This window comes from Lepisma saccharinum, chromosome 3 (genome assembly GCF_977018435.1).
Source record: "Lepisma saccharinum chromosome 3, izLepSacc3.1, whole genome shotgun sequence".
Taxonomy (NCBI): Eukaryota; Metazoa; Arthropoda; class Insecta; order Zygentoma; family Lepismatidae; genus Lepisma; species Lepisma saccharinum.
The window spans coordinates 77,164,390-77,179,978 of NC_139231.1; the positions used below are offsets into that span (position 1 = coordinate 77,164,390).

At 38.7% G+C, this 15,589-nt stretch overlaps 1 protein-coding gene across 7 annotated transcripts in view; it reads left to right on the forward strand.

The window, feature by feature from the left end:
* The window catches only part of KrT95D (phosphofurin acidic cluster sorting protein KrT95D), a 325,608-nt gene that overhangs the window by 298,788 nt on the left and 11,231 nt on the right, over nucleotides 1–15,589 (forward strand). For all 7 annotated transcript variants that reach the window (XM_083118860.1, XM_083118863.1, XM_083118866.1 and 4 more), the window contains 3 exons: nucleotides 3,579–3,621; nucleotides 7,137–7,327; nucleotides 13,322–13,530. In XM_083118860.1, the coding sequence (XP_082974986.1) occupies nucleotides 3,579–3,621; nucleotides 7,137–7,327; nucleotides 13,322–13,530 (443 nt within the window). The remainder of the gene's footprint in view (nucleotides 1–3,578; nucleotides 3,622–7,136; nucleotides 7,328–13,321; nucleotides 13,531–15,589) is intronic.

Consider the following 15,589-nt stretch of genomic DNA (forward strand, 5'->3'; position numbering starts at 1 on the left):
CCTAAATGGCCGCTAGGTCTGCTGCTGTCGCCTGTATTTCTGCATATATGTCGTCTGCTGTTTACCGGTGTTAATTGCTGCAGTAACGGAAGCCAGGCGACCACTATCTATGTTCAGTTCATGGTTGTAGTGCATGATGGTGTGCGTTTCTCTAAGTTTTGTGTCTATGAGGTTGTGTGCTTTGTATTTGACATGTACTTTCTCAATTTTATGGTTGTGGAATTTGATATGCTTGGCAAGTCCGGTGGTGGGTTGGGCAGTTTTTGCATTTGATAGGTGCTGCTGAATTCTCTCACTGATGGGCCTGGTGGATCTGCCGATGTAATGAGCCTTGCACTCACATTCAGCATCATGTTGAGAGGGGAGAGGAAGTACCGTTTATGTTTGTTTAGTTGGTCAGCTATTTTGAAGGTTGGTTTGTGTGCTATTTGGATGTTGTAGGGGCGGAGGGCTTTGGTAAGGCATTTGGATGTGGTAGGATGGTAGGGAAAGTCAAACCACTTGGTTTTTGGTACTGGGATCTGGTTGCGATTGTGGAGCTGGTTGTGTTGATGGTGCAGGTTGTCTGACTTGGATTTCAGCTTTGCTGCACCATGCGGAGAGTTGACATTCAGTATATCCATGTTTTAATGCCAGTTCCGTGATGGTTGCTATCTCGTCCCTCAGGTCTTCTTCTCTGGAACAGTAGGAGAAGGCTCTTCGGAAGAAGTCCCTCTCCTTTCTTCTTCAATTTTATTTTCATTTTCTCTCTAAATTTCTCCTGCCAGATTTTCATTTCATGAAATGTATATTCTCTCGTAAAAATGGTGAGAGGGACTAGGATGGAAAGAAGAAAGAGGAGAAGAGGAAGAAGAAGAGGATACCAGAAGAAGAGTTGTGGTAATAGGGAATGTAGACCTAACAAAAGAAGAGGAAGCTTTTTTAAAACTAGGAAGAGGTTTCAAAGTTAAAGAAAGAAATGTAGATTATGAGGAAGTTATATATGACATTGAAGAAGCAGTGCTCCATATAAAAGAAGAACCAGAAAGAGACAAGATTAGAAGAAGAACAGCAGCCATACTGAAGAAAGAAATGGGAAAACAAGGAAAAGTAGATAATTTGAGTCAAAAAGAAAGGGAAGGGATGAAGAAAATGAAGACAAGAAATGATGTGGTGATAGAGCAGGCAGATAAAGGAGGAGCAATTGTGGTGATGGAAAGAGAATGGTACGAGAGGAAGTTTGAAGACCTAAAAGAAAACGGATATGAGGAGATTTGTGGAACAGGAGAAGAACAAACTATAAAAGAAAGGGTCATACAAGACTGTAGGAGGAGAGGATTCAAGAAATGCATAAAGGAGACAGGAAGACTACCAAGTTTGAAAGGCTTTCCAAAGATACACAAAGAGGAGATAAAGTTAAGACCAGTAATGAACTGCAGAAACAATATTTTGGAACCTTTGGAAAAGAAATTAAAGAAAGTTATTGACGTGTTAGTAACACAGCAAGAAAGCAGAACAATTAAGAACAGTGAACAAGTAGTAGACCTCATAAAAGGACTTAAGTTAAATGAGATGAAGACGACAATGTTTAGCTTAGACGTGAAAAGTATGTTCCCGAGCATCAAGAGGGGACACGTTTTGGACATTATTAAAAAGAGAATGGGACAAGAAATTATAGGCGAATGGGATAGTGAAAGGGTAGTGAAGGCGCTGGAAACCATTTGGAATAACGGTTACAGTATAATGGGAGATAAAATAATGTTAATGAGTGAAGGACTAAATATAGGTTCTAGTCTAAGCCCAGCATTGGCAGAATTGGTTATGAATGAATGGGAAAAGAAAGTGATAGAAAGAGGAGGTGACAAAATAATTCTGTTTTGCAGATATGTGGACGATTGTTTTGGCATATGGAAGGGAACGAAGAGGCAGCTCGACATTTTTGCCAAAGAAAGAGGGATATTATTGGAACTTGAAATAGAAGAAGAAGACAAGTTAAGCTATCTAGATATATTGATGAAAAGGAAGAGAGGACAAGAAATTGAAACCGCTTGGCATCAGAAGAAGTGTGCAGCAGGGGTATTCTGCCACAAAAGAAGTGATGTGAGGTGACAAAAAGAAATTTTATAAAGAATATGGAGGACAGAATCAAGAAAATATGCATGAAAGAATGTGAAAAAGAAGGCAAAATAAATAGCCTATGGAAACAGCTGGAAAAGAATGGCTATGAGAAGCAGGATAGACTGGACATAAACGGAAGAAGGAAGAAAACGGGCAGGGGAGAATTGGAAGAGAAAGAAAAAGAGAGAAGGTTTGGAGTAAGGAGTATGGGGAAGACCACAGAAAAGATATGCAAAGTGCTTAGGAAAGCGGAAATTAAAACTTACAGGAAGGGAGGGAGAAGCATCTTAGGAATAGCGAAGAATGCAAACAAGAAAAAAGAAAACAGAGAAGAGGAAGAGGAAGGGATTATCTACAAAGTGAAATGTAAAGAATGTCAGTGTGTGTACATAGGAGAAACGAAAAAAAAGGCTGAAAGACAGGTTGAAACAACATAGGGATGATGTACGACTTAAGAGAGAGAGAAATGCAATATTTAAACACACGAGAGAAACAGGACATGACATAGAGTGGGATGAGGCTAAGCAGATAGGAAGGGAGAAGAGAATGCTAGTGAGAAAATGGAAGGAAGCCAAGGAAATAGAGAAGAAAGGTGAAGAAGACACAATGAACTGGAATAGGGGACTGAAGTTAAACAAAGAATGGAAGAAGGTGTTAGAAAGAGTGGAAAGGACAAGAGAGAAAGAGGAGAGGAGAAGGAAGGAAAACGAAGGAAAAAGAGCGTGAGATAAAAATTCCAACCACATTCTATATGGAAGTAATTGTGTTTAGCCTTTTAGGTGAAAGTACAGTTGGCAAGTGAAAACCACCTGCTAGAAAGTTCCAAACAACTTTCTAAATAGTCTGGATTGAGTAATGTTTGTGTATATATAATGCCCTGTTTTTGTGTCTTGTTACTTTTGTACTTGATACAGAGTCTGAAGAAGACCTTGCTAGAAGGTTGAAATGTTACGTTTAGTTTGTTTTTAATAAAATAAATTACTGCCTTGGTCAGCATATTTAGTTTTTCATAATCATGGAAACAAGGCTTAATGGTGTTACCCATGTCATACGACGCTGGGTTGACACCAACATTAGAAAAGTTCCCGGATTTGAACCGGCCGGGGATCGAACCTGGGACCTTTAGCATGGTAGTCAGACACGTTACCGACTGAGCCACCACGGCCATATCTGGCTTCCGTTACTGCAGCAATTAACACCGGTGAACAACAGACAACATATACGCAGACATACAGGCGACAGCAGCATACCTAGTGGAGATTTAGGAAAAAACAACAGAAACGTGCAAAGCAACAACAACAAAGAATTCCAACGAGGATGGTGACAGTGGCTGCCGAAGTTAATAGAAAATAATGTAAAACAGCTTCGCAGAAAACGTGAGTACCTTCATTATCTATTACTGCGTCTCTCATTCCCATAGTATGAATGAATTGTTATTTTAGTTTGATGAAAATAACTACATTAAATGATTTATTTTTCAGTTCTGATGACGAGTCTTCCCAAATTTTTATCCCGTTTCTTAACGTAAGTACAATATATAACTAATTTATCTTTAAGTTCATAAGAATTTAACAATTACCAGGTGTGCTGGTTAATAATTCTTAATTTCGTTGCTGGATGGCGCTGGAAGCAAGGGTTGGTGCACAGTCTCAACTGTCACGTCAGTGTGTTGCCAGGACAGTAACTGTCAAAATGTAGTGGATGTGCAACCGAGTGCGAGTGATCATGATATTGCGTTTGTATGGGAAACATGTTGACCTTCAAACCAAATAAGGAGCATGTGCGGCACACAAAAAGCATTTTATGTATACTAATTTTGGAAATTAAATATCCACCAAATGCATTACCACGTCCAGCTTTTCTTGTTCAATCAAAAGAAAAATGCGAGTGAAAGTCATCATATCCTTGTGGAAACGTATGGTGACAATGTCCTAACGCAAGATGCGTGTGTGCGTTGGTTTCTATGATTCAAAAGTGGTGATTTCGACTTGAAAGACAAAGATCGCCCGGGTCAGCTGAAAGAATTCCAAGATGCCAAATTGCAAGCACTGTTGGATGAAGACGTTACGCAAATGCAACAACAACTGGCAGAGAAGTTAAATGTTGGTCGCCAAACCATATCTGATAGTCTTCATGACATGGGAAAGATCCAGAAGGCAGGAAAATCGGTACCACATCATCTGAACAACAGACAAATGGAAAAGCAAAAAACTGTGTGTGAAGTGTTCCTTTCTCATCATGAAAGAAAGTCTTTCTTGCATCGGATAGTGGCTGGGGATGAAAAATGGATCTACTGCGAGAACCCAAAATACAAGAAGTCATGGCTTGACCCAGGACAACCTTCAACATTGGCTGCAAAACCAAATTGCTTCGGAAGGAAGACAATGCTGTGCATTTGGTGGGATCAGAAGGGTGTCGTGTACTATGAGCTTCTGAAACCAGGATGAAACAGTGAATGCCATTCGCCACCGTCAACAACTCATCAATGCATTGATCGAAAAGTGCCAAGATTGGGCAACAAGACACGGAAAAGTGATTTTGCAGCACGACAATGCCTCATCACACACAGCGAAAGGCTTCAGAGACACCGTTTCTGCACTTGGCTGGGAATTCTTGCCCCACCCGCCATACTCATATTAACTGGCACACCTGGTATATGTAAGTGGTATCAGTCATTATCAGATAATGGGAGATATTTTACATGCATGCACTCTAAGTGAGATTTCACACCAAAGTGACAAGCAACGCGTGACACATGCCATTTGGGAATGAACCAATCAACAAAAGGTTTCACACTGTACCAGCATAACATGCTGAATAAGTCTACATTCCATTGGTGAAATCCTCAAAGTAACATGTGACATGTGTCGTTTGACACTTCAGTGTGAAACTTCCTTAAGTAGATAACGTGTGGCACTTTTTCCTGTGGGATTCAACAAACGCATGAACCTACAATGTGCAGTCTCGTGTGTGTGTGTGTGTGTGCATGCGTGCTTACAGCATGAGATGTACTGGGGATGGACAAAAATATGGAAACACCTGGTATAAAACAGGTAGCAATTTCAAACACTATATGCGTCTGAATGGTAGGTGGTGCTGTGGTCACTGGCACTTCCTGTGAGGTATACACCCTGGCCAACGTGACAGATGGGCCAGTTACAGTTCAGCGACCGGTCTGTGCAGGTTATTGTGAATCATGTCTGAGCTGACAAATTGTGGGTGCGCGTATGGTGGGAGCTCCCATGACGAAAGTAGCGGAAATGTTTGGTGTATCAAGAGGCACAGTCTCGAAGCTCATGACTGCCTACGAGACTTCCGGAAAAACCGCATCAGTGAAGCACCAGCGTGGACACAAGTGTGTGTTGCGTGACAGAGACAGACGCACATTGGGTAGGATTGTGACCAAGCAGAAGATCACCACGGCTCCAAAAGTCAGTGCTGAGCTGAATACAGTGCTTACAAACCCTGTTAGCGTCAAAACAGTCGGAACAGAACTCCATAAGCAGGGTATTCATGGCAGATCTGCAATTCCCAAACCACTTGTGACTGTTGACCATGCTGCTAGACGGAGACAGTGTTGCAACGCCCATAAAAACTGGACAATGGAGCGGTGGTAGACTGTAATCTGGTCGGATGGGTCATCCTTTACATGGTTTCCAACTGCTCGCCAAGTGTACGTGTGGAGAACGCCAGAACAAGCGTACAATACAGACTGTCTGTTACCGAGAGTGAAACATGGCGGTTGTTAAGTTATGATTTGGGCAGCCATCTCCTGGTATTCTGCCGGACCCATCATCACCGTGCATGGACATGTCACTGCCAGGGACTACATAACCATTTTGAGTGACCAGCTGCATCCCATGGTGGAAACTTTGTTCCCAGATGGTGATGCCGTGTTTCAAGATGACAGAGCCCCTGTTCATACAGCTCACATCGTCCAGGACTGGTTTGATGAGCACGAAGATGAAGTGTCACATCTGCCATGGCCTCCACAATCGCCAGATCTCAATATTATTGAGCCCCTGTGGTCGGTTTTGGAGACAAAGGTGCGAGCCTGCTACCCACCACCATCGTCTCCAACAACTTGCAGCTGCTTTGGTGGAAGAATGGTACAACATCCCTCTGACAACCATACGCGATCTGTATAGGTCCATTCCACGTTGACTGCAGGCCGTTCTGCGTGCCAAAGGTGTTCCTGCTCGATGTTAATAAAGGTAATGTGCATTTCTGCAGGTGTTTCCATATTTTTGTCCATCCCTTGTAGATTGCTTCTGTCTGCCATGCAGTGGACTGAGGTTCGATTCCAAGGTGGGTGACAACTCTAGCATTTCATCAGCAGGTACTCAGGGTCGACTATAAATGATCAAGACAGCTGGCACTTGTTGTAGAACCCCACCTCCACTTATCCTCCACTTTGTGGAAATTTACAATTTGATAACATCAATTAAGATCACTCTTGATTAGTTGCAGAAGTCTGTCAAAGTCTGTTAAAAAAAGAAAATGCAAAAAAGGTACACACCATCAGGAAACAGCTGTCACCTGCATTTGTACATACATTCAGTAAATGCAATTGAGTATCTGAATAATATACTGACTGGGGTAGAACACTGGCAACTGCACAACAATCTGAGGGGAGAAAATCCACATGCTATTACATATATCAGGAGCTGAGGTGGTGTAGTCGGTAGGGCATTTGACTGCCACCCGGGAGAGTGGAAGATCTAAGGTCAGAATTTTTCCTGTCTTGTTCGCACATAAAGCGGTCCTGGAGCTCATCCAGCCTCAAATAAATCAGTACCTGGGGGTAAGGGTGATCGGAGTGTGGTGCTGATCACATCACCTCCAACATGGCGGAGATTGATAGAATGTGAGGGACCCTACCCCTACCTATGCTATTACATATATCAGCTTGCAGCATTGTCTAATCTTTGAGCTGCAAACTGATACGTGTAATACAGGCTTTATTCATCTGTCTCCTGTCCTTAGTTGTGAAAGAAAAATGATATATAATTCTTATGCTAACTCACACACTATTGCAGGATGTGAGACTTGGTTCGACCGAAGGATCAGCATCTGCCTCTGTGGACCTGGAAGAGAATCAGCTGTCGGCGCCTCTTCTGTCAGGCTCCCCACCAAGCTACGGAGCACCTCCCGAAAAGAAGGAGAAAATCACGCCTCCCAGCTCTCCAAACATTAATCTCAACAGTTCATATAATGCAGCTCCACAAAGGTATATCACAACTATTACTTTTATATAAAGCGATAAGGTATTTCCTCATTAGACAGTACAGAGTTTTTGATATTTCAGAGCCTTACTACATCTTCACTGCAGATAAAAATTGTGCCATGCCTTCTTTCAATGTTTACTGAGGGTGCAGCCTGTCTACAATACGTCACAAGTTAATATTATCTTGGGAATGCATGTTACTTCCTATATATTCTTTTGGATATACTAACCTTTCAGATTCTATATGTTCTATGTAGGGCTGAGCGAATTTTACTGTGAATTGATACCTGTGGTGATATACATGAATGCTAAACAATGCTCAGAATGTTCATAAGTGTTATTGTATTGGTAGCCCATTGTAATCAATCGAGAAGAGTTTTGCTTAAAAATATTCATGTGCTCAATGTGAGATAATATTAAACTATTTGCCATTGAAACAGAGTATCCACTTTTTTTTACACAATGTTAGTGCAAATTTATGATGAATTGTGGTTTTCAACTTTTCATAATATTTATACTGAAAGTGTGATGGGCCAATTTGCTCACTCCACATGATTGGGCTCCAGAAAAATATTGTCTGTTGTCACCAAATGCTGATACATTGGCATGAGCTTAGCCCTATATCACACATGGAAAAAGAAGAAACCTTGAATGACTGGCAAATGTCGGAAATGAAGAAAACTCACCAGACACTCTCACCAGACACTATAGAAAGATTGATAGAGCAGGGTAAGTTTTTTTTGCCCAGGTAAAACCTACCACAGACGTGGCAGATGAGAATGTGCAAGGGTGATTCAAATTAAAACCTTAATTATTTATTATGAGGCAAATGAGGAAATACAGGAAAATTATACATACATACGTAGTCCCCATGATGTGCACATATTCAAGCGCTTCGTAAGTGCATGGATACCTCGTGAGAAGAATTCTTTTGGTTGTGACTGTAGCCACTCGTGCATGCGGTTTTCACCTCTTCATCGCTTCAGAAATGCTTGCCTCCCATTGCCTCTTTGAGCTGTCCGAACACATGATAGTCACCGGGGGAAAAGGTCTGGCAAATAAGGTGGGTGTCTGAGATATTCAAAATTCATATCCTTTATTGTCGCAACCGTTAAACGGGCAGTATGCAGTCTGGCATTGTCATGCAGTAACAATACACCTGATTTCAAAAGTCCTCGTCACTTCTTACTTCTGATTGCAGGGTGAAGGTGATTTTGAAGCAGATCTGCATAAGAAGTACTGGTCATTGTTACTCCCTTTTCCATGTAATGTTCAAAAATTTCCCCATTTGCATCCCAGAAGAGAGTGAGCATGACTTTTCCTGCTGATGGTTGGGCAAGGTGGATTAATTTAAATCAGGTTGATTTAAATTGCTATTGAAATCCGTATTCAAATAATTTATAGAATAATGTACATAAGGATTTTGTAGATATCAGAAACACTTTTGGTGAAAGTACATTACTCTCGTAATCATTTAATGGTAATTATTAGGTTCTAAGATAGGAAAATAAAGGAAATAAAATGTATGTACTGATGTTGTGAAGCTCATACGAAAGGAAATGTAAACCCAGGATTTCTGTTGATTTAAAAATCAATAATTTTATGGGCAAAAAAGCAAACATTTTGTGTAGAAAAATATACAAAATACTAATAATGTTAAACCATAAATAGTGTTAATATCATTAAACTGTAAATAGACATGGCAGCTGATATTTTTTCAAACTATCATTAAAAAAAATCTCCAAATTTCAGCTACAAAGACTATAAAAATATGGAAGTTACGCCTTTGAGGCCGTGGAAAATTCCCCGGCCAAGTAAAGCATATACCAACATGTACACTCAGAAACTCCAGTTCAATCACAATTACAGGGTGGGTGGGCAAAAAAATTCTCAATTATCTAGTCACTTCTTTCTAATTTCAGACTTAAAGGAAAAGTAACCATGGTCTGTTACCATTTTTGTAACGTCGTTCCTCTGCGTACTTGAAATAATAATAATAAACGCGTGTACTGGGCTACCATACATACAGAAGACAAATACAGTCATGACTATTTTCGGCGAGGAACCAACAATTACATTTATACTTGCAAAAGGGATTTTTGCTGAAAGACAATAGCATTAATTTTCCCATGAGCAACCAAGTGAAAGGATACACTCATTCGCACAATCCCAAACAAATCCACCATCATACACCCTCTGAACAAACTATGTGTTCTATTAGTACTGAAAGCAAAGAATTTAAAGTATAGTGAACCAAGCGATTTATTCATTGTTAAATAACATGCTAAAATCAATCCTTGTTACATGCATATTTGATTGTCACACAAATTATCTCGGTTGTTTAACATGAGTATAGTTCTTCATTCATTTTGTATCAAAAGTAACAATCCTAAATATATTGTGCATTAAATCATTAACAACAAACATTAACATGCAAAAATTATGCGTTTAGTAATGCAATTAATGAACGTTCATGTAAAACTCGATTAAAAATACTATTGCATTAAAACTTCCTTAAAACATGCACCTGATCATAAAACAACTTATATGCCACTATATCTGCCATTTCTACTTTTCAAAAATCTAAATGCTCAAAATAGGTATTTGATTTTAATCAAGGAAAAATCAGTTATTTATTTTCTCATTGGGAAGGATCTCTATTATCTTTAAGATGGACGTAAAGTTTAGTTTTTTACTAATTTTAGATTGATCGCATAATTTAAAGATAACGCACCTTCACAAATAGATCACGTTCTTATCCTTTGCACGTGGATTAACGATTTAATTGAATTTGCAATTATCGTGATTATGCATGTGCTTAATTTAAGTCAAAAATTACGTCACTTCAATGTAGTACTTATATTCACAAATTACGTTCAATATAACAAGGTTCATGTATCGTTGCACAAAGTAATAAATGTGGCACACACGTTTTCACAAGAGTAACCTTTGTTTCACTTGTTGCAAAGTACACATTATTCATCACAATAATACTCATTTACATACCATATCAAATCCATTGTGCAGATTTTATAACAGAAGCACACACTTCAATATTCACGTTAAATCCAGTCATAGAACAATCTTATGGTCCGTCGTATTTCACTTGTTTTAGCTCGAAGTTGAAATGACGTATTTCGGCATGGCGACTAATGTACGTTCGAAAATTCTTACAAGTGCCGAACAAAATCCATTTCTATCAAGAGTATAAATATCGATCCACCGATTTAGTTACTTCCTTATTATTGTACATAATATGCAGCAAATAATTATAACATTATAGTTCAAAGCAGTATAAGTTTTATGCAAGAAAAAATTCACAAACTTCATCGTAAAATAACCATGGTGAATCAGTGTGGCGACAGACCTGGAAAACCGGGAAAAGTCAGGGAATTGAGGTGTCAAAAAAAGTCAGGGAATTTCATCTACATAATTTTTTTTTTATTTATTTATTTAAAGATATTGTTATGGAACTGCACGGGAACAGGAAATCTCGTTCGTAAGTTTCGACCTCAACTTTTAGGCCCCTTTTATGTGCAATAAAACCACGGTGCCAGAAACCAGTGATGGCAGGAGGAGAGAGAGAGAGAAGGAGAGAGAAATTTCTCTCGACTGGGCTTCTCATCGGGAATTTTAAATTCGAACACTCTTTGGAGGAAAATTATTATAACTCTGGCACCATGGGAGTAATCTACTTCGGATAAGTTTTGTTTTGCAACTACAACGTCAGCGCATGCAACCGTGTACAATTCAGAACACCAGACTGATGAAGGGGAGCTTGGGAGCACGACCCCCGAATTTCAATGGGAAAAATGTAAAAATCTGGAGTTTGCCCCTTCTTCAAGTTCTTCCCCGCTATTTTGGGAAGAGGGCGTGAACTTTAGTATTCTTTTCAAAGAATGTACATTTCTGAAGAGAACGTAACATGTTTCATATTCTTGGGTGCCATACAAGTTGAATAATAAGCCAAAATGTGATATTTTTTTTTACGAAACAAAGGTAATTTGCATTTTTGGAGGTAAATTGTTATAACTCGGGCGCTATAGGAGCAGTCTACTTCGGATAAGTTTTGTTTTTCAGCTAGAACATCAGAGCATGCAACCGTGTATAATTCAAAATGCCGGACCGAGGAAGGGGGGCTTGTGGTGGTGGGGGGGGGGCTGCAACCCCCGAATTTCAATGAAAAAAACATAAAAATCTTGAGTTTGTCCCCTCTTCTCCCGCTATTTTGGGGAGAAGGTGCAAACCTTGGTATTCTCTTCAAAGAATGGACATTTCTCAAGATAATGAAACATGTTTCATGTTCTTGGGTGCTATACAAGTTGAATAATAAGCCAAAATGTGAAACTCTGTTTTTTACGAAAAATAGGTAATTTACATATTGCTCAGAAAATTGTTATGACTCTGGCACTATGGGAGCAATCTACTTCGGATAAGTTTTGTTTTGCAGCTAAAACATCAGAGAATGCAACCGTGTACAATTCAGAATGCCGAACCGAGAAAGGGCGTTTGGGGGCACGACCCCCGAATTTCAATGAAAAAAAAACATAAAAATCTGGAGTTTGCCCCCTCTTCTCCCGTTATTTGGGAAGAAGGCGCGAACTTTAGTATTCTTTTCAAAGAATGGACATTTCTCAAGATAATGAAACATGTTTCATGTTCTTGGGTTCCATACAAGTTGAATAATAAACCAAAATGTGATTTTTTTAATTTTTTTTTTTTTTTTTACGAAAAATAGTTAATTTGCATATTGCTCAGAAAATTGTTATAACTCGTGCACTATGGGAGCAATCTACTTCGTTTAAGTTTTGTTTCGCAGCTAAAACATCATAGCATGTAACCGTGTACAATATAGAACGGCGAACCGAGGAAGGGGGGAGTTTGGGGGTGCGACCACCGAATTTCAATGAAAAAAATATATAAGAATCTGGAGTTTGCCCCCTCTTCTCCCGCTATTTTGGGGAGAAGGTGCAAACCTTAGTATTCTCTTCAAAGAATGGGCATTTCCAAAGATATTGAAAAATGTTTAATTTTTCCTGGTTGCCATATAAGTGGAATAATGAGTCAAAATGTGCGTAAAAACCACACAGCAGGGGCCATTATTTTAAGTATGTTGGTAAACACTTCATAATAGTGTCCATATTACACAGTAGGGATGGGACCGATTAATCAGTACTCTATGGGTATCTGCCGATATAGGCATATCAGTTTATCATCGGTAAAATTACCAATTATTTTACCGATCCGATATATCGATAAATATCTGAAAATTTAGTGCAAAATTCTGCCATTTTGTTGTAATTTTTATGGATATTCTCCATGCCCCTACTTTCTAAAAAACTAAATTTTTAAATATGCAATTTCTTTTGCACTGCAGTCACTTTGAAACACACATTTATTAAGGAGGTCAATGAATCTTTCAGGTTCTTCAAGGACCATTTCTAATTTTATATCGGATCGGTAGAATATCGGTTATCGGTATCAGTAAATTTTATATCGGTACTTTATCGGCATCGGCCAAAATTTCATATCGGCCCATCCCTATTACAGTGTTTCAAAATTATGTGAAGGATTTCAACTCGTTATATTTTATTTATAAATTGTCAAAATGAGATACAATTTCACACATATGTAATATAACTGTCCAAGTTTTTAAGTGCCAGTGGTTATCTTGAAGTTAACTCACATATGCGCAATGTCAGCAACCTTTGTTACTCTGCACACAGTAATCTAACTCCATCTAGACCTGTATCAGCATGTTCTCGTCAATGGTTTGCACCACAGTGCTAATGCGATATAGTTCTTGGCTGGTGGATCTTTGTAATTGTGTACGAAACTGACATAGTTTGAATGTATTTCACTGGATATTCGATCAGTGATTAAGTTGTATTCTTCATGGAACGTGTTTTTATAGTTCAAATCATTTTGAAACACTCTGTATACTGTTGTAAAGCATTGTAGGTGTTCTATTCACCCTTTTACTTTTTTTCCCCATAGGGATCAATCTCTAGTAGAACCAATGGAGTTACAGCTTGACTACTGGCTTGTATCAGGGAAGGGTGAAGCTGGACGGAAAGGGGAGACCACAAAGTCATCACTCAAGTCAAGTTTCCGGTCTCTTCAAGTCCAACGACTTCCATGTGCCGGGGACCAGCCATCACCACACTTCATCATGAACTACACTACCAAAGAAAAGAAGCAGAAAAGTATGTATACAGTTTCTATGAAACAAATTGTTTAACCACATCATCCTCTGTGATTTGCATTCTCTGGATAGGTTGGCAATAAGGATGAGATGAAGCTGCTTTTCCATATGTGAATAGTGTCCAAGCTCTGTAGGAAGGCCGAGATGAAGATGGAGGGATAACGTTGAGATGGACCTAAAGGAAATCTGTAAGGACGGAAGAGATTGGATTGATCTTGCCCAGGATAGTGACAGATGGAAGGCTTGTGTTACTGCAGCCATAAACCTTTGGGTTTAAGAAGGCTAGAGAGTTGGTTAGTTAGTCATGCAGTACAGTCTTGTTCCATTCTATGTGAGGAAAACTTAACAGATGTGGTTCAGTTTTTATTTGTTATATTATTTTTGTTCTTACCATGCTGAAAATTACATTGGTTTAGCATTACAATCAGCAAATTTCCTATCTTGTTATATGACCAGTCAACGTCCTAAGGAGCCTCAACTTTATTTCCTGCATCTTTTTCCAATTTTTTAGTTTTCTGAACCATACGATATTTAATAGTTTTTCTTGTATGTACGCATTGCTTGCATTGTAGAATTATTTTCCTGTAGTTTACGGTTATTACAAGCATAAGAAAACAGTTTTTCGTTGTGACGTTTCAGGAGAACATACGCACCTTTCATCAGACATTTATTTTCATTTTGACTAAAGATACAGTTATAACAATGGTTGCCAATTTTTTAAACAAAAAGAATCATGTTATATAATGGATGTTGTCAATGTTACATTGCTGTAATATAGGATCCCCTTATGAATCCCAAATATCATCAGGTAATTCAAAGTCGTCATTGTTGTCACAAAGTCTCTTGATGTTTTCTGTTACATTAAATTTTAAAGATGGTGGCTTGCTCTATTTGTGAAAAAGAAAACTCCATACTGGATCTATGTTACCATTTTCATTATTTAATTTATTCCAGTGTTCTTCTGCAATGAACGAAGCTTCCCAGACATTCAACTCTGTTTCCCGTCAATCTTTTTAAAACCCTTCTCTTTGTAATCAAATGCTTCTCTTCGATGATGTGAACTGACAAACCAAATCGTGCCATTTTCCTTGCTGTTTGTCCTACATAATCCTTTGAACATGAACAACTTATATTATATATTCCTGTGGTTTCCACATCTGGTAGAGTTTTTCTCATTTTGAATTCATTAAATGTACATTCCAAACTTCTTGGTGATCTTAAAACAATTTTGAAATTAAATCTTCTAAACGTTTTGGCAATTTTTTGCTAATTTATCAGCAAATACACATTGTTAGTAAGTGTATCTTTCAGGGTAAATCAATCAGTTGTTCATGCTGGGATAAACAACATCGTTTGTTTAAGGAAGTAACAGAAGTCACTTAATGCTCATAAGTGGCAATTATGTAAAACTAACATACTAATAAACGTGTTCAATAGTTTACGAATTCTATTTCACTTGCAATTTACATACGAGAATTGATCTGTACTTGATGCATGAATCCATGTTCTTTCATATGTGTATTCTCTTTCAGCAAGGGGAATTTTGGGTGTGCTATTGATGTATTCAGTATTATCATTTGTTCTAAACAAACTCGCCAAATGTTTGGGGATATAATAGTGAGCTATTTAGGTTCTATGTTTATCCTTGACCTTTGGCAGTATTGAAATATTATGGATTTGGAGCAAGTTTGGAATCTTGGAATTCAAATATCACTCCAGAGGGACATGGGAATGCATTGTGGTATTATAGATAGTTGTGCTAAATATCCATAGGGTGCTCCTGAATTTGGTAAACAGAAATAAATTAATCATTCAGTTAATTGGCTATTTTCTGTTAGCACTTTGTTTATAGATATGTATGGTTGGGTATAATAGCTTATTATCTTTGTGGTTGGACTTTCCCTTGCAACAACACTCCAATCAGTGCTACCAGCGTTTCGGGTGGGACACTCGAGAGCCATATTGGAAAGGTTCAACGTTGATGTAGTGGAAGTTTGAGGTATAGTAACTTTGTTGTTGGGGCTCTTGTGACGTGATCGTGTGCAGGTAACCCTCACCTC